This window comes from Trachinotus anak, unplaced genomic scaffold (genome assembly GCF_046630095.1).
Source record: "Trachinotus anak isolate AG129_WGS33_773 ecotype Australia unplaced genomic scaffold, CSIRO_AGI_Tana_v1 ptg000005l, whole genome shotgun sequence".
In the NCBI taxonomy this organism is placed as follows: Eukaryota; Metazoa; Chordata; class Actinopteri; order Carangiformes; family Carangidae; genus Trachinotus; species Trachinotus anak.
The window spans coordinates 24,304,238-24,329,215 of NW_027273856.1; the positions used below are offsets into that span (position 1 = coordinate 24,304,238).

Sequence of the window (24,978 nt, forward strand, 5' to 3'; positions counted from 1 at the left end):
AGGCCGAAATAAATGTGTGGATAATCTCTGAGATTATTTTTCCCCCCCCCCTTTATTTAAAACGTTGAGACTATTTTTACACTCTGTTTAAAATGTTCTTCATAGGGACCGCATTAAATTACAATTACATTAAGTGAGGACAAGGACAAACTCCCCAATATAAGTCTATAAGTTCTTTTTATGTGTCATAAAGATAAGTTTTTATGGTCTAACCCTCTAAACCCTGGTCTTTAACCCCCATGTTTTATGTCTGGAACATATTATTAAATTAAAGTGCAGCAACAAAAAAATAAAAAATAAAAAAAATTGGTGAGTTGTAAACTTAAAGGTCTTATTCAATGAAATACGTGTATTGTTTCTGAAGTATGCATCAGAAGAAAAACCCAGTCAGCAGCAGCTCCACAGTGGTCACCACACACCCTCTGCGCCATCTGTGTGATACTGTTAATGTTGTACGGGATTTATCGCTTTTAAATGAGTAATAAAAAGGATTAAAGTTACCTTATGGGGCCCTTGGTGCATGTGGGCCCTCTACCTTGCCCCTTCATAAAACAAAAAATGATAACTGACTGAGTTACACTAGTGACATCAAGTGGTGAACAGAAAGAACTGACATTGTTATGAAAAGTGTCACTGGTGAAGCATCTTGAGTGACTGTGAAGTGATGACTTTGTGTATTACAGTATTTTATTATTTTATTTTATCAAACCTAATTATTTTAAGATAGGAGATGTGTTTAGTGAATTTCTGGATGTTTTTACAATAGAAGAAGTTACAACTACCTCGTTACATAGAGCTTGATTCTCATGTAGATGGACTATATCTGACCGGAGAGCTGTGCTCAAATAAAAGAATAATACAAGATATATGTGATAGATACAAGATAAATATGTTGTTGTTGTTTATGTTGCTAATCAGGTCCATTTGAAATGCTGTTAGCTACAGTTATAAAGTATACGCTACTTGAGGATTTGGGTTAGAAGGGTTTTTACACCTCCAACTTCATCATGTAGCTCTGAATTCATTAATGGACGAAAAACAAAAACATTTGATGAGACCAAAGGTAAGTAGATTAAGAGTCTCCAGCCAAGCTAGGTCATGCTGGTCAGTGTGTACATAAATATGGGGGTTTATAAAAGGTGGCTTTTATACATGGAAACCTTCTTGATCTAAGAAAAGATATATATAAGAGTGATGCTGCTGATATACTATCACCTAAACTCCCAAAACATTTGCAGTTAAAAATAAGACTATTCTTAATAACATTGATGTGATTTGCTTACATTTAATTAAATAAATCAATCTGAAAAAATAACAGAATAATTTAGGTAAATTGATCTCTCTGATGTGGCTTAATGAAAACAAACAGCTAGCTGCCAATTTCTAATGGGCCATCTTTCATGTGAACGGACACAAAGACTTAAAACCCAGAGCAGTCCATTTGGACATTCACAGATTTGGCCAAATTTCGAAATTTTGAACACAAACCTGCCAACAAACCCTTCAGACAACTGGCACACGCTGCCAATTAACATGATCTCGAAAGTGCTAATGGAATCTTGAGTGGCAATTAAGGTAAATAATTAAATTAAAGGAACCCTTGTACCATTGTTTGCTGTATTCAGGGGCATTAGGACCTCCAGTATTCTCATGGTAATATTAGTGTTTTTTTGTTTGTTTTTTTTCACGTAATAAATTCTGTGTTTTTCCTCTAAACAGTGCTGCTCAGACACAAAGACATATATAGGGATCCATTGTCCCCTTATTTGGAGTTTCTTAAGATATTTTATTAATATTATATATAATATTATCTTAATATAAAATGTCATAAGGTTATGACACAAGATATCAAATGTATAAGGAGCTGGTTCAATTGATCCACTTCTTACACAGAAACAAAGTTAACATACAAATAAAAAATAAGCATGTACACAGGTTTGTACATGCAGAAATTATTATTATTATATTACATTCAAATTAATCTTCAAGGCTTGTATTTCAATACAAAATAAATTCTAAAAGCTGTAGTTCTCCTGTCATTGATGGTCTGGTTACACAATGACATGACATTTCAAAGGACTACATTGCACATTTTAAAAATTATTCTCGGAAAGCAGTTTTACTGCTTCCACCCAACTGACTCAACATGCACCATGGAGGAATATACAGTACACAGTTTTAACTCATTAATACAACAGTGTTAAATCAGATGGATGACTGATTTAAAACTGCACTCTGTGAGGCAGAAAGACAAGAGATAACCTGTCAACATTAAACAGGAGTGTTGCACATTTGGATACTTTGATGAGCTTCATTTAACCTTCCCACGAGTCCTCAGCTGAGAAAGCACTTTGTCTACCTGCAACAGAGCAGAAAAAAGGTACTGATACAGTGTTCACAACATTATGGATCAGTGTGGTGCTAATTATAAGTTCTTATAAATCACATTTATACATGAGGAAAAAAAACAACAGCCTCCACACAGAGCTGCAGTGATGAAAGATACTGTAAGACTCACTGTGATGAACCAGTGAGACTGTGGCCCATAGTGAAGCTGCGACTTGAGGTTCATCTTACTGGCTGGAGCCAGAGCGTGGAGGTGGAGGTGGGGAACAGATGAGAAAGGAGGCAGATGAAACCCCATCCTACACAGATTCAGCATGGGATTGAAACAGTTTTTGTAAATAAAAGCAGTTCACAGACCACAGCAGAAAAAGTAAATAATAAAAATACTAATAATTCAAAAAGACCCAATAAAGACTTGTGAAGCAAAACATCAGGTTAATTCTTTTAAAAGACACGAGTCACAACTGTGGGGATCTCAGCTCAGGGGAATTGATTACCTGACGTCATCTAGGTTGCTGACTTTATTCTTCTCCAGTATACTCCTTCCCATTTTTTCCATCCGCTCCACTTACAAAAAAGAAAAAAATCACATCGATATAGCCCACTCATACAACTTAGATAAGTCAAAAAGAGATTACACAAGACTACACAGCCGTACGACAGTGTGTATGTTTGTTATCTCAGTCTTGCGAGTCCATAGGGACAGTATCTCAGGCAGACCTTTGCTCTTCAGTCAGGATTTTAAAAACTTATGTGAGAAATAACAACAAATATATATTCATTTCGTGAAATCTAGTTACTACAACATAATAACTGGAATTTCCCATTCACAGTTGCAGTGTGCTGATACAGTAACATCTGTGTTTAAGAGAAGAAGAGTTCAGGTTACTCCTGTTCCTCAGGACAGTCCACTCATATCATTTTGTGTAAAAAGTCTTTGAAGACTTTGATGAGCTCTCTTCAGACACAACGAGTGGCTTTTTTGGCATTTTCAAATAACGTGATGTCTCATGGTGGGTGACATTGATTTTCCTGTAATCAACCAAACACTGCTGGCTCAGCTTCCTCTCTTCAGCTGTCACCAATTACTTTTTACTGTGACATCTGAGCACGATTTAGGCTGTGGGCCCGCTCACCTAGAGGGATGCTGCCCCCCTGGAGAGTTTTGCAGTTGTCAATGTGCCTGATGGGAACGACGAGGTAGTGATGTGTGGCGCCCGGCTTCACGTCACGAAAACAAACCAGCTCTTCGTCCTGTTTCGGGACAGAGGGAAGATCAGCAATTACCCGCGGTTGAAGTTTGTCATGAGTGGACAGAAGCCGGAACTTACACTCAGCAGGATTTCAGTGTCAGTCTGGTTGTTTGCAATTTGGCAGAAAGGACAGTCTTCGCTCCCAGAGGCGTCCTGAGACCCCATCATAGACAGACGACAGACAGAAACATCTGGGCGTGTCTGCGGCCAGAGGACAGGACAACAAGCCGGAGACAGAGCTCATCGAGCCGATTCACTGCTGCGTTCACGGGAACCACGTAAATCCGCAGGCTAAGGCGGGTAGCTTAGCACAAAAACCGGAAACTTCGTGAACAGGCCTGGTTACATCCAAAAGTAACGAAGTCTCCAACCCCCTCTGCCCACAGATATCCATAAAACTACAGTTTTTTTTTTGTTTGTTTTTTTTTTTTACATGTATGAGATATTCCATGTTAGTTGAGTTTTGGTGGGCTTGTGGGTGGGTTTTGTTACTGATGGGCAGAGCCAGGCTTATTGATAATGGGCAGTTATCAATATATGCAGGAAAGTAAAGATGTAGAGTTACAGATATAAAATGTTAAATAATTCCTTTAAACTCACATTTTTGATACAATTACACATAAAAACACTGTTGCAGTACCCAATAGTGCCCAATAAAACCCAAATCCCTCAAATCCCAACATATCCTCCAGCCTACATGTTGCAATACAACCACATAAATTGGTATGATATAGGCCTTGAGGTGATAATTATTACCTACTCTTGAAGCTTTGTGTCGCAGAGAGGGGTTACGTGTCAATTTTATTTCAGTTCATAGTTTTGCATGGTACATATTCTTAAATAAATGTGTGTTTAAAAAAATATACAAACTAGCTGACACACAGCAAACATGAAAGCAAGTAAAAAAAATCTTAAGTAAACAAATTCCTCTTAAGATCTGGTGTATCTCAACAATTGATCATACATTGCATCATGGTGGTCAATGGAGTCAGTCCACTGACCTCTTATATCACTGTGTATTGTGTGTAGTCGTTTCTCTGCACTGGCATCTCAATGTTATGGCTTTACCTTCAAAACTTGTGAATGTATCTGCGTCATTATCTCATTAACACACGCAGTTTCCTAATGATGTTCTGTAATTTCCTTGTCTTTCAGTGTGGTTGGATCTGCTTCAGCGACTCTTTTTTTTTTAGCAGCTTCTGTAGACGTTCCTCCTGCAAGGAAAAATACATTCATTTAAACAGGGCAGAGACTGTCAAGATAAAAGGAGGGGGCACACTGAAGTCATTTATGTTTCACTATTTACATCATGTTTAGCCATTTGGCAACAAAAGAATGAGTTATAAGTGCAAATTTCTAAAATAGTCATTTCACAGCCATCAGAATTAAAGGGGAATTTATGAGAAGGGTTTTCCTGCAGTACTGCAGGCTGCAGTTTTAGGACCCTACACACGTAGCAAAATAAATCTAGCCCATACCTGGGCCACATACTTGTTTTCTTCTGGCCTAGCACCAGTTTCACAGCCCAAATCCGGCCCATATACAGCATGACTGTCAGATTCCACATCTGGACCATTTCTGGCTCACACAGAGAAAATCTTGAGGCTGCCAGACAATACTGGAGGATAGCGGGGCCGTATTTCAGTAAGAGGATGGAGGGAAATGTGTGAGTATGACAGCTCTTACCAGTATATTAAGAGTAGCCAACTAATTAGTTTATTATTTTTGGCCATCTATCATATTTGTAATAATAAAATTACACACAGACTAATTATTAATAATACACAACCGTGGTCCTAAAACTGCAGCCTGAGGCTATTTCAGGAACAAAGCCTAATATTGGCCGATCTTATAGCCTAATCTATTAGAGGCTATGTTATATAATAGCAACATTAAACTACTAAGTTATAGCAGTTGGTAAATTTGTATCAAATTAGTAGGCTACTAATGTTACTTTTTTTGGTCATTTTTATACTTTACATAACCATATTATTTTAAAGCTATTGTATGTACTTTATTGATTAGTTTATTAGCTGTTGCCCTGATCTTTCATCTCTGAGGAAGAGGAGCTAAGGGAATGAGAGCCTGCCATTCATGCACTGTACCTCACTTTCTGTTTTATCAGAATAAAAGATAATTCCATCATCTCTCGTCATGTTTGTCAAGTGCATAAATTCATCCAATCGCAGCAGGTAGAGGGTTATACCCGTCAGATCACGAAGGCTACCGCATGGGCTACTGTAACCTATATGAAGTGATTTCATGGATGCAGATTAATCTTGTCTACTTTATCTCACCTACCAAATTTACAATCTGGGGTTTGAGTATTAAAGGGTCAGGAAAAGTCAAATGTCAATAACATGTTATTTCTGTTCTCTCTCTCTCTCTCGCAGGGGTCGTTCACGTTCCTTGTTTATTATTGTACATATTATTATACATTATTTAATCTTGAATCTGCCCTAAGAGTCGTCCTTGTGTCTTGCCTCTCTCCAACCTTTTGATTATCTGGGAGAGAAATAGTTACTGCAAAGGCCGTAGCATATTATTCCATCTTTATTTTATCTGATAATTAACATGTTATGGTAATTACACAAATTGCCCAACATGCAACTCTTAGCAACCACAAGACAAAAAGTAGGGCCTCGTATTTCAGTGGAGTAAACCTTTAAAACTACTTTACAATCCTCAGCACTCACTGTAATAAAACTGGAGGTCCCTGGAGTGAACTTATAAAGCATGTAGTCCAGGATTTGGCTGCTGGGGGCGAGCACATGGAGGTGGAGGTGATCTACAGAAATGTAGGGAGGTTTGTGGAACCCCAGGCTGTCGAGGAAAACACATCAATGCCATAATATACTAAGTTTTGAGCTTAAAGATCCATCATACATTCCAAATAATCATACTTTTTTCAATACTTCAAACAAAAGTATTCCTTTGACCTTTGTGTTAAGTAGGGGTGAAGAAAACGCACACACGCAATCACCTTATGTTGTTCATATCAGTGATCCCTTGTTCGCGTAGTACAGCTTTCCCCATTTCAGCCATCCTTTCAACTGTTGGATACATGACTCATTATTTATCTGTGAAGATCTGTTTAGATAAAAATACATTCTGTGCACTTATAGGCAACGTGACCTCTGCAGGATTGGTGTAGTAGTAGTAGCAGCAACAGTTGTAAATGTCTGCAAATGGTATCCTACTGTCAGTGAGAATAAACTTACTGGCAAGAGTATTAACAGCAGTATGTTGTAGCAAGATCTGTAGTATGAGCAGCAGCAGCAACAACATTACGGTAAATTGTAATTATTCTTTATTATTTGTATTTGTTGGTATAGAGCAATTTTCCAACTGACCGAGGCCGATGTGTCTCTTTTGGAGGGAGAAGCAGCTGTGTATGTGCTGAATGGGTACAACCAGGTAGTGGTGAGGGGCAGCAGGTTCAATGTCCCGGAAACACACCAGTTCCTTATTCTGTGGGCAAAACACACACAATAATCCATAGGTCAGTGAATACAGCATTGTTGACACTCATTATTTAATCTGTCACAGTGGTGTTCGGTAGGAGGAAGATGGCATAGCCTACTGTTAATGAATAGTCTACCACCCCTGGGTGCGCAGATACATCTGAGTGCGTAAAGGCAACTGCTGCTGTCACAAGGCTGCCACTTTCTTCTGACACACAACTCTGTCTTAGTCCTTGTCATTGTTTGCAGCGTTTTCTTATTAAAAGATTCATTGACAAGTTCACTTTTGCATCTCTGTGCTTGGTGGTTTGGTAAAGGAAGTGACACAGATTTTCATCTGTTATTCCATTACCACCTCAACACTAGTATAGAAGGAACTGAAAATCAAATGAGCCTCTGTGTCCCTAGCTCGAAACACCACTTTAACCTTCATGATATTGTGAATATTGCGAAAAGTAACAATATCATGGTCCATTTGTGTGATAAGAGTTTACCTGCGTATCACATAGAAAACATCATGGTTTTATCTCATTTATTTCTAATTTACTTTATTATTAAAGAAATGTACAAAACATTATGTGTAAAATGCAAAGCTTTAAACTCAATATACAAAACAATGCAAACAACGAAACCCAAAGCAAAAATCCAGCCTGAAACACCTGAGTAAATAATAAAATAATTAACAACTGAGCTCCATCAGGTAATGAAAGACAGGAAACGTGACTAAAAGCTACAATTAAATTACGTAAATGCAACTTATATGTTTTTTGTGTGTCAAACCTGAATGCTGTTACAGCTACAGTGCGGTAATAGCATTGTTATCTATATTATTTCGTACCAAGTCAAGTTTAAAACTGAGGCTTTGAATGTAAAACTAAACCTAGCAGAGAATCCAGGTAGATGCTTCCTGCTAACACCTCTAAAACCGACACTGATGCTAAACTGTAACACTGTTTCTGTCTGAGCCACTTTACTCTTGTTTACCTTTTTAATAACTTCCGTTTCTTTGTCTTGGTCGTTGGCTATCAAGCAGAAAATACAACCTTCAACTATTCCTTCACTTGAGTCTCGATTGCTTCTCGCCATATTTCCCATAATGTCGTGAAAGGTCTCTGTTGCCCCTCTTAAACTCCACCGTGGCTCTTATTTCTTTCCAACCCGGTTAAAATTAAGACTATGGAAACACGCCCACTTCCGTATTGGTTTGGGTTAGAGGTTCTGACGAGGCTTTCGTCATACAGAAGTGGGCGTGGTTTCATGTAAGGTGAGTCGTAAGGGCCCTAAATCCGCATAATAAACACCGCTGATGGGGAGGCGGGTGAAGGCGTTGTACTGACGTCTTTTACTGACATTTAAAGGGCATTTAGTCAGGAGTTGTTACAGTAAAGTCTTCTTTCCTGCTTCTTTTTATGGGCTCACAATAAGGTCAATCAAATTTTGAGCTGGTGAAGTGATGAACAAACAATTCCAAAGATTTCAAAGTTAGAAGGACCGGCCCTGAGACTAGATATAGCCTACTCTCCTGTAATTATATATATATATATATATATATATATATATATATATATATATATATATATATATATGTGGTCTTTGTTATTGTGAGACAGCTTTGGGGAACCCTGGAAAATAAAAACTAATTACTGATCACAGTCTGGTCACAGCAGAATATCATTAACAGAATACAATTTAAAATATCATTATTATTTTCAACTCAATGATTTATACATCAGCCAGCTTTAATGCTATGGAATTCCTTTTTGATGATCCTCAGAGGTTTGTGCCCAGGAACACTACTAAAATGTGCAGTAGGCATTTAAGTAAAAGGGATAGCTCTACAAACGGTTGCTTTTCTGATAAGTTCTGCACTGACAATGTTATAAAAGAGCGATGCAAAGAATTAGCTCTGATCAGAGAGCACGTCTGCAATGTGTAATACTATAGATGTAACTGCTGTTCATAAATAGTGGTGTGAAAAAAAAACTGTAATGTTCAATTAGTTAATCATCAGGGAAATATAGCACATTTATCTCCCGACATAAGGCTATGGGAATTAATTCATTGATCGGATAATGGTGGGAAGAACACCTCATGTCCTACAGCTGCTTCAGGCTCAGCCTAGGGAGGAGATTGACAAACCTTGGGGTTCTCCCTAAGAAAACCTGCCAGCAAGCAGGTTAGGTTCACAGAGTCAGCCAGAGTTTGAGTTCTCTCTCCTTCTGGATCAGAAAACCCAGAGTCTCCCTCTTCTCAACGCTAATAAAAGTTTTCACTAAACCCAGGGTCTATTCCAGAAAGGAGGTCTGACAAACTGAGCCAAACCCTGAACTCTAAGTTGATGAACCCTAAGATGGGAAAAACACAAACTGGCCATAAAATCCCACTGAATAAAATAAATGGAAATGAACACATAGGAAATAACAGTTGGACATAAACAACACAACGCATTATCATATGTGTATATTTAACATTTATTTAAGTTTAAATGTAGTTGCAATAACAACACAATAAATAGATCCTTAGTGATATCACAGACCACAGCAGTTTTGGATTCACGAGAAATAATACTTAGGGAACATTCACAGTAACAACACTGAACAGCTACAGACAACAGAGCTCATTTTCACATGAAGCAATAACTGGCATTAGTGAATAGTATGGCAGGTATCATAACAATGGTGTCAAACATTTGCAGTATTGCATATTCATGCACTACAAGCCTGTGTCAGCTACACAGGATATAAATGAACATTTCTTTTCCTCGTTAGTAGATTTGAATTTTTTGTTAGTGGTATACCAGAGTGCAAAAACAGATCATCCCTTTCCACCCATTTTTAGGTAAAGCAGACTCTGACCTGTGGTTGGACAGGCAGCTTCCCTGCTGTAGTGGTGATTATTTAACATTCAGTGACAGATTTTACATTGAAGAAATGCTTAATTACAGAGAGCCATGGCAAAGCATGGACTGTTAATTAGTCCTGTAGTGCAAAGTGACATCATGTCAAAACTCTACTGGCTGTAACTCTCTCAACAACGACCACAAATGAAAATCAAAGAGATCAAATTAGTCGGCATGAGACATGAACTCAATACTGACAATAGTGATTTCTAGTGCTTGTTGGGTCCGAAACAGAAATATTTCGCACTACAGTTTTATAAAAGTAGAACAATTAAAAAAAACCAAAACATTATTTATAAAAAACACAATGCAAAAATAAAATGTAAAAATAAAAAATCTAAAATATTTTATAAAATATGAAGCGCTCGCAACAAATATGAAATTAAAAAGAACATATTTGGTCATTGCAAATGTTTCCTGGCTTTGTCACTTGTTTTGGATTGTACGGGGAACAAGAACTTTATATGAAATCATGAGAATGAAACATTCTCATTCGGTTAATCTAAAACTAGAAATAAAGGGACAAGACAGCCTTCAGAGGAAGTGCAACACTCCCATTGTAAACAATTACTAAATTTCCCATGTTGAAAGTTAATCTAAAACCCTTCCTGGCATTCTCCACTTTCCTTCATGTTTAAAGTTCATAGCGTTGTAAAAAAAAGATATGCCATTCCAAACTTCTTCGGTGCATCACCCTGTACATTCCCACACATACAAATTACATCAACCATTATTTCTGCACAAACCTACAGTATTATGGGACTTCTAATTCTTTCATACACTCTTAAAATCAGCTCTTTTTGGGTTTCCTTCATCAGCAGCCTCGGTCGTCCCTCTCTCCTCATAAGCTTGTGGTGGTACGGCAGTCTGCATGCTGGGAAAGTTGGGGCAAGTCGTCGCATGTCTAAGGCAGCCAATGAACTGAGAGCAACAGCATTTTCTCACACCTTAACCTTTGAAGGAAGGATGACGCAGACATAAACTGGCCAACCTACCTGCAGGTCAAACCCACGTTAAAACAGGCTACAGGAGACTGACGTTTCCGCTCTGTTTTCGGTCAACATGAAAACTCCACAGATGCTGCTTTCTGTACTAACTCACAAAACGTTTAGTGTCATTGTGGGGTAGCTAGGATTGCCTCCAAGTAGTGCGTAATAGACTTGGGGGTGTTTAGAGTTGTGGAGCACAGCGTAAATGTAGAAGTAGCTAGAACAGAGCAGGTGAAGCTACTCGAAGGTCCAGACCTCCAGACTGTGGATGCTGAAGTCCTGCTGGGAGGAGAGCGGCTGGTTGTTGAAGGTGGCGCATTTGGTGGTGGTACCCCGGTACAACTCGGCGTCCAGCCACAGACCCAGCTGACCACTGCAGAGGAGAGGGCAGAGATGCAGGAGGGAAGATGTTAAGACAAAGGTGGATATCATTTGATGAGAAGACCTTTTGCTGTCCAAGAGTGTACATTAATGAGATAACGTCGTTCTCAGTCCCAAAAACTACAATAAATGAGCTACAGTTACAGAACTGTTAGATCTTACCCTCCTCCTCCCATCTGCAGAGAATCAGTACTGCCTTTCACAAAATAAGAATTCTCCCCAGTCCACCGATAGATCTGAAAATAAACGGCAAACAATGACTGAATCTGCAGTTTGAGGAATAAAGCTAAAACACTCAAAACAGGTACAAACCTTGATTTCAGGACAGAAGCTGTAGAGGAACGTCTCCCCTGTGCCATAGCAGTGTTCGCTCACTCTGAAGGGATGAGTCGAGAATGCCCCAAATATCTGTGGTGAGAGTCAAAGTTAATTTCAGATTTTTTACTTAAATGTATCTTTTATACTACCACAAGGTGTTGCCAAAGAAATGGTTCATAGCCTATACACAGAGGCATAAGAGAGAGAGGAGAAGATGTGACTTTATCAACTGCATGGACAATGCTGACTTGACAGGGTTAAAGAAATTGCTGATAAAATAAAGACCCATCTCCTGACAGATATATTTAAATATACTGTGTGTGACTTCTTGATTTGAAAAATTGATCAAATTAAATAGAAAACTTTGTGAAATTGTATAAATGCTGCGTTTCAAATAATACAAACTACTGTTTAAATTTTATTTTGTTTAATGACAGGTTCTTCCATTACTTTTTTCTACTACTGTATAGGAAACAGGGAAATATATCCAGTAATAATTTCAGTAAATTCACCTTCCACAACCTTGTTGTTGGAGTATTTTTCAGACCATTGATAACTCTTAGCCTGGACTTTCTAAATTATAATGGGGTTGACAAATGAATGTCAAAGACTGATGAAATGTGCTGCTAATTCTTGACATGCTCAACCCATGGTGGGCTAACATGGATCCAGAGCAAGAGATAAACTAAAAATGACCCTCTCACCTGGGCTGCCAAATCATAATAAACACAAACCCAAATAGAGAAATATCAGTCATTAAACACAATATCCACTCATGTACAGTAAACATGCGTGACCTATTAATGTTCTGTAAAAAATATTCTTTTTTTGCTAAATTAACTTCAAATCAGAAAAAAAAATTGTGTTTCTCCATGATGTGAAATGCTATACTATATATAATTTCCTCCATAGTATCAACTCTTTGCACTTTTATTCCACTCTCTTATTCAAGAGATGGCATCACTGTTTAAGGTCTTGAATGCCATCTACTGATGATCAGTGGCCATTACATTTAACTGCTGTTCACCTCCTCCATTATCAGCCAGTGAGCCCCTGGTCAGTAACATACTGTAAATCCATGAGGACAGTATCTACCTGGTTATCCATGTCTTTGATGACCAGCAGAACAGGACTGTCCACATCTGCCAGGTTTCTGTACAGGGTCTTGAGGCTGGTCCCATGTTTCTCGGTGCTGTATGCCAGTCTCCAGGGGTAACCCTGCACACGGGCTGGCAGGCGACAGGCAAGCTGGCGAGTAAACAGATCATCAGATTTTGAGGCGTACTGCTCAGTGTGTTGCCTTTTCTTCCTCACATTTTAATACATTTTCTTATCAGTAAGTAGGTTGTTTTATTTAATCACCTTCTCAATGTGTGTATCCTGCAGCAGGTCACTGGTATCACTGAGTGTCGGCAGTGCATCCACAGACAAGTCCCCGTCACAGCTGCCAAAACTCTGCCTGCGCTTAGCCTCATCAATGGTAATGATCTAGGAGCAAAACAAGCTTCTGAGCAAGTCGACATTTGAGGGAAATCAATGACACAAAGTATTGTGTCACTGATGCGTTGCCCATGCACAGCAGGGAGTCAGTCACAAATAAAGCTCATTTCAAAATAACAGAAAAAACTGAAAGCTTTTACTCAAACCAACAGCACGAAGACAAACTGGCTGTTTCCACTCAGCTCACCTCCCAGCTGCAAGATGCAGGGTCACTGAAGAAGTTATCGATCATGTCCAGCTCATCTTTCTCCACCACAACAAAGCCCTGCTCTCGAGCCTCCTTCCCATACACATCTGGAGACCACTGTACGAAAAATGCATACAGATGGTCCACCCTGGAACACACATACAGTGGATAAGAAAGATTAAAAATCACTGTTGGCTCACAAACCACCAGATTCATCAGTGGTTCCTCGTATTCAGACAGTTTATGGTTGGTGACCAGGCCACAGAAAGTTATGTTTTTGATTTTTAATTTATTTCATTGCTGGATTTCAGTATGACAATGTACATGAATTTATTTATGTATGAACTATGACATAGTCATCATCTCACCTTTCTTGTGGCACAGCGAACCAATACTCTGGCTGCTTCCCACGGCCCCCAAAGGAGTGGGCAGGACTAGAGGTCATCCCAGTGGCAAAGGACTTCCTCATTGGTTTTCCCACTTTGAAGCAGAGGAACATTGGAGGGTTCTTACTCTTCTCCTCTGATGAAAAAAGCATGTCTATACAGAACAGGGAATCAAAAAAAAAAAAGAGAGAAAAATTGGTTAGTTTAATGCCACACTCCTTTGCTTTATTATATCCTCCTCATTATATCCAGAATGATATGTGGTCACAAAGATGATGGTCACTGGTCACATGATGGTCTTTTTTCGATACTACCACCAGGACTTGCCAAAATCTGAAATGTTCAAATTTTGCACATAAAGGCTTTAAGACATCAACCGATGTCAACAGAGACATTAAAATGTAGGACATGAAAGAATATTATAAAAAAGACACTGTCTGAGAAAGAAAAGAAAGCAAGAAAAAAATGCACAATACAAAATAATGGATGGAACATTTAATGCTTTGCACCACAGGCAGAAATATTCCTGACATTCAACCTATAAAATGCAAAATATCTACAATAACTGTGACAATCTAGTAATGGATTTAATATCTTTTTACAAAGTTTACCTTCTATTGGAGCCTGCATCCTCTCCATCAGCCATGACTTCACTTCTGCTTCATAATTTTTCTTTCGTCTCTCCTCCTCACTGAGTTCGTCCTCATCTGCCCGTCTGCCCGAGCTTCGTCTCTTAGGACTGGAGTTCCCATGAACCTCGGCAGCCTCAAGCAGACTCAACTTCCTGTTTTGGTCCACTGGTGCGCTGATAATTTCATCATCTACACCATTTAGCAGCTCTTCAGTCCCTTTAGGTTTGATATCTTTGGTTTTGGTTACTTCTTGGCTTGTAGGTTTATCGTGCGAGTCACCCTGTTTTTCAGTCTCTGAGGAGGATTGTATGGATTCTCCATCCTCGATGGAGCTGTTCTGTGCTACACCTTCATCTTCATCATCGTCCAGCTTCCCTTTAGTTTGATCAAGCATCGACTTGTCCGTGGAGTCTCCCTGGCCGGGGCAGCTTTGTCCTAGGAGTTTCTGTTGGTCCCTGCTGACAATGCTGGATGTTCTGGGGGTCGTTCCCTCTGCGTCTTCGGTGCTCCCGTTGACAGTAGGCTCTAACTCTGTGAATCCTTCATCTGATGGAGACTTCTCTGTCTGCTCTCCCTCTGTGCTCCCTGGTTTTGAAGAGATAAATCAAGCTTTGTTTATGATGGCATTTTTCTCTGGAGCTGCATCTAAAGATTATTGTCATCACCAATGTTCAGTTTCAATATTTAAAAACTGATTTAAATGATAAATTGATGATCAAAATTGTTGCTGATTAATTACCTGTAGAGAGACAACTCAATTAATCAATTAAACATGTGAAAACATCTTTTAACCTCGATGAGGAGTCAGTGACAGGGAGGACATTAAATGTTTGATTACAGGATTGGATCTGAAAATTCACAAACCACTTTCATTCGTTAAAAAGACAAATAAAAAGATAGCACATAAAAAAACCTGTTGTTTCAGCTGATGTTAGAAAATAAATCAAAGTTAAAAAAGACATCAGACAGAACAACCACTATTTGGGGAAATTGGTCACCAATTCCAGCGCTGGATGACACGATCTTACCAGTTTCTGAGAGGGTTGATTCAATGTCGTCCAAGATGATTGGTCCCTTTGGATCCAGAGCTTCGTAGCGGCTGAAAGGGTTTAGGTCCTGCTCCGACGGGAGCTGTTCCCACTCACCGGGCCTGTACACAGGACACAGATCCTGGGGTAGGTCTCTGTGGGGTCACCGGGCACCACACATACCGCACCGCAAACACAGATGAAAATGAAAAAAAAGGGACACAACAAAAAAAGGACAGGTCCAACAGAAATTAAAAATGACCAAAATGATAAACAACTTAAAAAACAAAAGAGCAAATGTGATGTAAAACAGCAAATCATTTAAATTAGGAAAAAAAAAACAAATTAAAAATGTAAGATTAAAAATTACAAACTAAAAGGAACAGAATCTGAGAGGGATTTTAAACTTGATGCAGTGAAAACCAAAGCCCTTCATAAAAAGACAAACTAAGAGATGAGGTAAAGAGGCAAATGTGAAAAGTTCAAGAAAGTGACAGGTTTGGTACAAACAGTTTTATTGTTTGACAGGAACAAGAAAAACCGAAACTGGAGGGAGGAACAAGAAAGGAGGAATAAGAGCTGAGGACTGGAAGGAGAACGATCACAAAAGAGGGAAATGAGGAGGGAGAGGGAGACGGTCGGGAGGTCTTACGATGGCAGGGCGTCTTTGAGCTTCATGCGTGACACGTCATCGTACAGCGCTACAGAGACAACCTCTTCCATGGGGCAGATGAGGCCGTACTCCTCACAGCCATGCTCGATCACCAGGGGGTCTGACTTGTGCGGGTCAAACATGATGTTGTTGGGGGTCACGATCAGCACACCCCCCACCACGCCCTGTAAGATTACAATAAAACATGAAGAGACGACAAGAGATTCTTGGTCAGAAACAACCAACATGCAAGAATGTATGTATGCATGTACGTGCTGGACACATTTTGAATGAGGTCAATATTTTAGTTAACGCTGAATTGATATATTACGACACACTTAACGTGTGGATTTACTTTTTTTTTGTTTAATCTATAAAATTTATAAAATAAAGAAAAAATTGATTTAGGCATGAATCTTAAGTATCACCTGACATTACAGTGTATGAGGCTCCTTACCATGCCATCTGTGAAATACTTGCAGCTCATCTTGATGAATTTAACCGTTGACGGGCTCTCGTCCTCTGAGTTTGGGGAGAGCTCACGCCGGAGGGATTTTGCTGACCTGCAGTTTGAAATGCCATCCTGATGGACAAAACAAAACAGATTCAAGACCTGATTTTTAAGCTTATCCACAGTGTAATTTGTGTTACTAATGCGGTGGTGTGCAGTGTGTTTGACCTTTACTAATTCAGATTAGGAGATTTAAGCCACTTGAACATTTGTTATCCACTTTTTAAAATAACGTTCACTTGACTGCCAAGTCCTTGTTGTAAATGACCTTCCACTGCAAACTGGCAACATATTCACTCCCCACTCTTTATGCACTAAACATTAAAAACTGCTCACTCATACCCTGGATTTAAGTTGTACTCCATCATGGTGGGCAACAGAATTTGAATTCTGAGAATAATAAAACACTTTGTATCATCAGAGCCTTGGGTTTACTTAAACACAAAAGCCTCAGAGTTGGAAGCAGGGCGGTGCGACAACAAATTTTAAAAGCACACACAAAAACCACTGCATTTACTCCTGTTTCATCATCTAATTAATTTAAGCCTTTTGAACAAATGTGTCCCTAAATGGCTGCTGTAAACTACTGCATATGCACCATGTACTGTAAGCTACATAATGACACTGGTTCTCACTTACATTTAATGGTTTCTCAGACAAACCATTTGCGAGCGTGGGATCAGAGGAACTCTGAGAATTTGCGTCTGCTTCTGACTGGCTCACATCAGGGACAAACAGCTTCTGTAGTTGGGACGAACAACCAACGATCAGCAAGTCATCATAAACAATGCAGAGACTGAAGCGGCGCAGAGTGGTGCTGTCAGTGTTCTCACCTGACCAGGGTAGACGCTGCGAGCAAAGAGCTTGTTCAGCTGGACCAGATTGTTTGGGGTGATGTTGAACTTGAGAGCGATGCTGTTGAGGGAATCATTAGGTCCCACCTGGAATAAGAGATCAGCTCCTCTGAGAAAACACTACATGATGCAATCCACAGCTTTCCTTCTGTCAGTCAGTCAGAAACATGTTCTTTAAATTGTGCCATCAGTGCAGTGTTACTCACAATGAAGTCCACTGTCCCCGGTGGCCTCTTCTTCTCCTTCTTTGCCTGATTGTCACTCTTGCAGCCATCGTCTGAGAGAGAGACAGAAAAAAAGAGAGAGGGATTTTGGAGAGGGAGGACCATAATCTCACAGGAAAAAGACAAAATTATTAATGAGAAATAAATCAATTGTTTCCTTTTGTCCACCTCATACTTTTTAAGATTTACACGTGTGTGTGTGTGTGTGTGTGTGTGGCTATCGTAAATGCACAAAGAACCTGACCCTTGTAGTAGACAAGGTCCACAGTCAGCATTTTCTTCTTGCCAAGAACACAGAAGCTATTAGCACACCACTCCCTGCTGCCTTATTACACTGCTGCTCCTCCATGGAAACAGGGACCATGACTAAGCATTAGACAGCCAGACTCCTGCTGCTGTCTGCTCCGTACTGCACCGACCATCAAAGTCAAGACCACTACCACCTGTGTGAAACCCAGAGCCTTTTCACTGTATTTGTACTGGCCTGTGAATGAGAATATACTGTGCACGATGTGGTCACATATGTTTTGTGGTTTTATCAAAACACACAGTGCAGAATTTACACAGCTGGCCGGCCCACTGCACGTTTGAGTGTGCATCGCTGTCAAGGTGCTGCGTTCGGTGATGATTTATTGCTCTAAACAAACCCAGCAACACATGGTAACACGACCCACGATGCTCATAATGTCACTTATACAAGACAAATGCGGAAAACCAACTTGAAACGACCGATTCAAACTGTCCATCAACCTGAGTTAATCATATTGTGAGCATGCCTCTGATAGGAACAGGTTTTTTTTTTGGCCTTAATTATATGCCAGAAAAATCTGATATTGCAGATATTCAATATGAGTCATGATTCCAGTTGGAGGGGTCAGTTTCACATTTCATCTTCACTGAAAAAATATAAAAATGATGATGATGATGTGATTTTTGTTGGGTCTTGTACCAAACAAGCATGTTCACTTACATCTGGAGAATATAATTTGCAGGCTGAGGCATCTCTGTAGCACCACATTGCTTCATTTATGGCATGTTGTGACACATTTTACCTTTATCCTGTGGTTTGGATGTTGCATTTGGCCGTACTGTGAATTCAATAATATTCTAATTAATGGTTCAGCCATAGTTATACTAGATTTCATCTGGGGCAACTTAGCTCACGGTGACACTCACATTAGTTGATGACAAAGAAAGTCTTTTAGCCAGTCTGAATGTACACACGCAGTTCAATAGCCTAATTATACAGTCAAGTTGATATCAACTTACTTTTATTGACAAACATTTTCTTCTGTTTAACAAAGTCCTATCCCTCGAACAATGTTTTTTCACCTTAAAGACTTGTGTTTGCATTTATGACAAAGATGCTAGAATCTTAACTAGGATTTTATATTATATGTTAAATGGAAAGTAAAGGGCCTTGTACTATTTCTACTGTGATTTAACACTAGCACTGATTCTTAATACTCACAAGCTTTGTTAATACAGCAGATAAAATGTCATGCTCAGCTGTAAGACAGCACAGGATAAAGGTTATGCAACTTCCTGTTTAAAACTGCTGAGGTCATTTCACCACAAACGATTTGTTTCACCACAAATGGTTCGTTTCACCACAAATGGTTCCTAACACAGAGGAGCCTTGTGTTGTACTGTATACCAGTCAGAGGAAAATCCTTTCAAATGATGAAGCAGCAGCATTGACAGTAACACTAATACCATTATTGTTATCTGACCTTTTGCTCATCTATAAGTGGGAAGTTAAAGTGGGCAGCAAAAAAAGTACAGAACAAGAAGAACCAAATGATTTGAATGAAGTCATTACACCAAGGTGCCATAATACCAAACTATGAGTGACATCATTATAAAACACATGGGTTTTACCCAGTGATCATTGCAGCAGCCTCATAGGAGTATTGTTGCAGGGGTATTGTGCACTAAGGCAATGATGTGCCATTTGTTAAACTGACAGATGAATCAGGTTTATATTATATTACACTCTCTTTGTGATACAGAGTGGTGACGATGGCGATGAACAGACAGTTTGCTCCCTGCACGGCTCAGGCAAAGAGCTAATCAAAAGCTAAAAGTGGAACCTTATAGTATCTGCAAAGACACAGCGAAACAGCAGGAGAGGAGCGTAAATCAACCTTTAAATCTACTGATAACAAACTGAAAATGCAGATTGCTTTAAATAACATACATTTTTGCTATGTAAGAGTATCTGAAGCCAATTAGAGGCTTCAGGGTGTGTTCTAACATCTCAGATGCTTTTTATTTAAGTGGTTTTTCTATAAGAAATCAAGCTGCAAATCTCTGTTGTGAGTTTCTGATGCAGGTCTTACCTGAGCCTGCAGGCGGTTTCGTCGTTATTCTCTGTATGTCTGTCTTCTTGTTGGGGTTGCCGTCAGTCGGGGTGTCTGGACAGGAGATGATTGTCGGGTTCTGCTCATTCACATTCTTATCTGATTGGTTCTGCTTCAGCTGTCTCCGCCTCTTCAGCCTGATGGGATGCCAGAGGAGATGGATTTGTTTACATCCACTCATTAACTTGCATATAGAAAATACAGCTCTGTAGATAGACCATTTGTTATGACTCGAGCAATCACAACTCTCTCAGGGTGGGGATCAACATATGTATGAATATGCACATTTATACATTTAAACCATGTTAATGCTGCAGTTGATGATGTTTTCATGGTGACATATGAACTTAAGATTTTTGGCAGTGTTGTTGTTCTTGACTACAGGATGTATTAGAGCATTTAGCTGAACTTACTACTTCAGATTAATCTATTGTGATCTGAAGTGAACTGGACAGTACAGCGGAACAAAAACGTAGTTCCACACTGGAAGTAAGGAATTTTCTATAATATTTTCCATCAATAAAGTGTTGTTACCATTTTACATGTACTTTTCAATCCATCATGATCAGTAATCACCAGGCAGCACATGTTTGTTTATTGTCTAATGTCATCAACACTGCAAAAGACTCAATAATATGCACTCTTTGAGACCCACTGAAACCTTAAATGTGGACGCGAGTATGTTAAGCAAAGATAAGACCAAATTGATTTATCAAATGCTTTCAGTGGTGTGGGTAGTGTCGCTCTGCACAGCCCTGGACAAAGAAAAAAGGAAGCAAAAACAGAAGCGTCTTTAGTGTTCAAGTGCCTTAATGGAAAGGCGAGAGTGGGTCGATAAGGCTGCAGACAGACAGAGCTCAGGCCCCACCCACAGCCTCAGGTCACTCTCTCACTTTAACTGATGCATCAAACATCTGGTAGTGAATTCAAGAATCTGCAGACACGAAAAGCACCGTCTGTTTCACAGTGGGGGATGTCTCACAGTCTCCCGATCTCTCTCACCCTGTCATCATACCCTTGTTCTCTTCCCTTAAACCAATGTCGGCCTCATAACAGAGAAAGCACAATACTGTACGAAAGTTTAAAAACCCCTACACTTCCACTTACAACACTTGGCTTTATTGTTCTTTCATAGTGCTTAGAAAAACCCCCGTGTGCTATCTACGTCAACAATGTTAACATTGTACTGTGTTTCATAACTTTAAACACTGTTGAACACAAAATGTGAAAACAAACTCTACCATTTGATCTAAGTACAAACATAAGACAGAAAATGAAAAATTTCATCCACTCAAGACAACAAGCTGCGTTGCTGTTTAGTATGACGGCCATGAAGCACAGTTTTGCACAGTCTGCTTTATACAAATTTACAGCAATGTCATGTTCTTTCTAATTTTCAAAGCACAATCTTATTGCACTTCAGTGCCTTGAAAATTTCAGTAACCTTTTTGTGTCATTGTCTTCAGGTTGCAGCTTTTCCAGGAAATGAACCTCAAACATTTAACCTAAATCATTCATTTTGCTTTGACACGAGTCTTTCGCGCTATTGTTCTGTGTCAAACTCCTAATTCCTCATACTGGGTTTCAGTGTTGTAAAACAATAAAACATGATAGAGTTCATGGCGGGTTAATTTATTGGCTTTTACTATATGTGTGTGCCTCACAGTGAGCTTTGCTCTATTTGTCAGGAAGTGAAGCACCATATGGTGCAGGTAGCAGCAGACCTACATGTTAAAGCAGTAGCTGTGTTGGGAGATAAGGCTTATTTTCCTTCCTGTCACGTTCAATCTGTCCATACAGGCACAGTGTGGCTGTATGGACAGACAGTAGTAGTCTGCACGACTCGGATGTATTCATCTGGCATCTTTCCACTGTTGCTTTGCTGCCCACTCCCACAGTCACTTTGCAGGAAAGCACCATACCTAACACAAAGCCTGCATCCCATTAAAGTCTAATACACTGCCTACCTAATAATTAGAGTGTGCCTGGACTGCGATGCCACTACGAAGTCATTTCTCTGCGCTATAATTCCAACATAAGCCAATCAAATGAAGAAAAAACTAAAGACAAACTGCAGGTTTGTACCAGCCTGTCAGTGTAGCCTGAACAAGTAACCCAAGACATAATAAGAAAAAATAAAGCCTATTAGGCTTCACTACCTCACAACATCCATCAAGTCCATATTCAACAGCTTTGCTCTTAGCAGCATACTCACTGCGTCACTACTGCTTATCCATTAATCAACTTATTTATCTGGTTATGGGAACATTTCACTGGTCTATTAATTAATTTTAACATTAGATTTTTTTTTTTTTTACCCATTTTAAAGCATAAAACAAGACAAACAAGTCCAGCAACGATGGGTTAAATCAAGCATAGCAAGAACAATATTCTGAAGTCTGGGTTAAGACTTCACGTTCAAACCATATTACGCAGACATCCACCATTTAATCCCATTCACCCACATTCATTTTCACTCAGCTCTCGAAAACAAACACCTGCCAGCAGACATTAATTAGTCAGTCCTGCAGTTCTATGAAACGCCTCATCTGTGTAGACGTCAGAGAGAGAGAGAGCTGCTCTTTGTTCATGACCTGCCGATTTCTTTTCAGCCTATGCACTGTAGCTGTGACAAGCCGGTTTCCACACCTTTCCTGTTATCATGTTTCACAATGCTGCCAAAATCCAATTCTAAAGTCAACATCATCCCAGTGGATCAATTCGCGCAAGAACTGTGACGCATGGCTTGGATTATATGAGGCAGTATAAGGTGGGTGCAGCTCAGCGACAGGTGACTGAACAGTGCTGATCTGTGATTCAAAAAGGTGGGAAAAGGTAATGAGTTAATGCACCTTGACAGCAAAAATGTCAAGGCACAAATGACCAGGCATCACAATGGAAAAGCCATGGTGTCGCTTCCAACAAGCAATGCACAAAGAAGAGCCCCTGGATAAACAGATTTTGGACTTTACGCCCCAACATGTGACTCATGGGCTAAGTGATACGGAAAGAACCAAATATCACAATTTAACCAAAACACTTCCTCCAACAGAAATATATTACATTACCAGTTTGGGAAAAAAAAAAAAAAAAAATCACTCATTAATATGTTAATACTTGTCGTTCATTCAACTTCATGGTAATTGGATATCTTGTAACTGTAGCTCTTATTTTGGCAGAAATTCTTGTATTGTGCAATCAATTTACTGTTTTTTGTGAGGATTTTCTCCTCGTCTGAATTGAGGGTCTAAGGATAGTGGGTACTGCATAAGATTGTAAATTCCTCTGAGGAGAATATGTTTGATATTTGTTTTTATTATTTAGGTTGTTTTTTTTTTTATTTTTAGTATTTGTTATTAACATTTTGAAGTTTTTTTGTACTGTCCACTTTGCTGTAGCACTGCACATTTCCCTACAGTGGGAATAATAAAGGACTATCTTATCTTGTCTTATGTAATTTGCTATGTTATTGATCATAAGCTTAGTCATCCTTAAAATGCTGACTAAGAACAAATGAGAGCTGAATGCCAGGGCTACACATCAGTTTTGCTGCGTGAAAAATAACAAAATTAAACCAATGTGACAAATTCAACATACTCACAAACACAGTCGCTTACCTGGCAAAATATCCCGGCTTCCTGTCTCTCTTTTCCATCAGGCCAGGGTCCTAAAGCTGCATGCGGTCAAGTGCATCCATAGAAACATCCACCCTTCCACACACACATGCACAAACACACTCCCACCCACTCAAGTACGTCCTAGCCAAAAGACAACTTGGAGAAGATCAGCTCTCACACTGTGCTCTCACACTTCTTTCTTGTCCTGCAGAGGAAAAAGAAACAGGGGATTAGCGGGCTCACCGGGTGCCTCCTCACTCAGCAACACTCACTTGACTGTAAAAGCCCAATAACTGATGGTGAAGCCTCATCAGACTAAGTGGAGGGCGATGAAAGCATCCTATAATAAGCATGTCAGGCCACTCTGCTGACAATGGCTGACCAACAGGAGGGGAAAAGCATCTCTGCTGTGGAGGAAAGACACATCTGCTACTAGTTAATGCTGCCACAGTAAACATGCGTTTAATTATGTAATTATGCTTCATCAAAAAAAAAAAACAAAAAAACAGTGGCTCTATTATTAGCAGCATCGGTTTGGGAGTCTGGTTGATGTAAACATTCAGACTTCCATGGCTACACTATAATCTAGCTGTAACACCACAGGGTTAATCGATTACAGGCATGTCCCACCCTAAAGAACAGAAACTGGGCAACTGCTGCTCATCCACGTGTAGCCTGAAAGTGTTATGTAACAGGTAAATGGCTTAGCAGAGAGGAAAAGGCTGAATCTGAGGCGACGTTACCCCACCTAGCTAGCTACATTCTCCGGTTTGTGGTAGCTCGCTTAATGGGAACTCCTCTATGACCCGGAGCGCTGAGCCGCTTTCAGCCTTTTTTTCTGACGGTGCAGCAGCAGCAACAACAGACAAATATCCAGCGGTGCTAATGTGAAACCAGGTCCGAGCAAACACAGGCACAGCGCACAAGGTCCAGTTCTCCATCCGACTTACCAGCTGATGCTAACGACACTAGCTAGCCACTTTGTTTACAAGACAATAGCAACCTGGTGGGGATGTTGAGGATATTTTACTCGGCCCAGTCGCTTCCCAGATCTCTAAAACAAAGCATTTCTGTTAATGTAACACGCCCCAACGCTGACACTAAATTCCGAGGTGCAACGATGCACTAATATGCTAAATCTGCCATAAAAACAGGTACCGAAGATTGCCCACATACCTTGCGTGCATCCTCAAGCAGCTCTGGTTGATATCGAAATGAAACCTCCGGTCACTGCGCCCTCTGGTGTCATGTGCGCTGTTAAAGCACAGGAGCTGCACCACCTGGTTGTCTATGCTTAGCCTGCTAAGCCTTGTGAACAGTAGCTTATAGTTAGCTAAGGTTAGCTAGGCTGGGGATTTGATAGTTGGACGGTAA

General features: G+C 39.8%; 2 protein-coding genes across 6 annotated transcripts; both read right to left on the bottom strand.

The window, feature by feature from the left end:
• Positions 1-1,750: 1,750 nt before the first annotated feature.
• Positions 1,751-8,251, bottom strand: LOC139622083 (adenosine 5'-monophosphoramidase HINT3-like). 4 transcript variants are annotated; one of them, XM_071479205.1, is made up of 7 exons: positions 6,583-6,640; positions 4,668-4,813; positions 3,678-3,800; positions 3,483-3,600; positions 2,844-2,913; positions 2,519-2,645; positions 1,751-2,359 (listed from the first exon to the last, which is right to left on the bottom strand). In XM_071479205.1, exons 2-7 carry the CDS (start codon positions 4,695-4,697, stop codon positions 2,312-2,314), a joined length of 516 nt encoding a protein of 171 aa, XP_071335306.1. In that variant the 5' UTR covers positions 4,698-4,813; positions 6,583-6,640; the 3' UTR covers positions 1,751-2,311. The 4 variants fall into 4 exon arrangements, 3 of the variants coding, with proteins under 3 accessions (XP_071335306.1, XP_071335305.1, XP_071335307.1); XM_071479204.1 differs by lacking the exon at positions 6,583-6,640 and adding an exon at positions 6,296-6,422; XR_011691146.1 differs by lacking the exons at positions 1,751-2,359; positions 2,519-2,645; positions 2,844-2,913; positions 3,483-3,600 and adding exons at positions 6,296-6,422; positions 6,953-7,070; positions 8,048-8,251 and having other exon boundaries at positions 3,787-3,903; positions 6,583-6,652.
• A 1,265-nt stretch (positions 8,252-9,516) lies between these two features.
• ncoa7b (nuclear receptor coactivator 7b) lies at positions 9,517-24,913 on the bottom strand. Of its 2 annotated transcripts, none has more exons than XM_071479208.1 (17): positions 24,781-24,913; positions 23,605-23,809; positions 19,967-20,124; positions 17,607-17,677; positions 17,380-17,487; positions 17,186-17,287; positions 16,493-16,618; positions 16,036-16,220; positions 15,384-15,505; positions 14,335-14,940; positions 13,706-13,877; positions 13,338-13,485; positions 13,013-13,138; positions 12,746-12,898; positions 11,645-11,740; positions 11,495-11,568; positions 9,517-11,324 (listed from the first exon to the last, which is right to left on the bottom strand). In XM_071479208.1, the coding sequence occupies exons 2-17, from the start codon at positions 23,640-23,642 to the stop codon at positions 11,189-11,191; spliced, it is 2,421 nt and encodes an 806-aa protein (XP_071335309.1). In that variant the 5' UTR covers positions 23,643-23,809; positions 24,781-24,913; the 3' UTR covers positions 9,517-11,188. The 2 variants fall into 2 exon arrangements, with proteins under 2 accessions (XP_071335309.1, XP_071335308.1); XM_071479207.1 differs by having other exon boundaries at positions 15,384-15,538.
• Positions 24,914-24,978: the final 65 nt, after the last annotated feature.

What these genes read in the sequence shown, in the direction of transcription:
- LOC139622083 (XM_071479205.1), bottom strand. Translation starts at nt 4,697, where the DNA reads ATGACGCAGATACATTCACAAGTTTTGAAG. An exon ending in ACACTGAAATCCTGCTGAGT is followed by an intron (nt 3,601 to 3,677) that starts GTAAGTTCCGGC and finishes GTCCCGAAACAG; the next exon opens with GACGAAGAGCTGGTTTGTTT. An exon ending in AGTCTCACTGGTTCATCACA is followed by an intron (nt 2,360 to 2,518) that starts GTGAGTCTTACA and finishes GCTCTGTTGCAG; the next exon opens with GTAGACAAAGTGCTTTCTCA.
- ncoa7b (XM_071479207.1), bottom strand. Translation starts at nt 23,642, where the DNA reads ATGGAAAAGAGAGACAGGAAGCCGGGATATTTTGCCAG. An exon ending in GATGCAGGCTCCAATAGAAG is followed by an intron (nt 13,878 to 14,334) that starts GTAAACTTTGTA and finishes TGTTCTGTATAG; the next exon opens with ACATGCTTTTTTCATCAGAG. An exon ending in AGGATACACACATTGAGAAG is followed by an intron (nt 12,899 to 13,012) that starts GTGATTAAATAA and finishes TTTACTCGCCAG; the next exon opens with CTTGCCTGTCGCCTGCCAGC.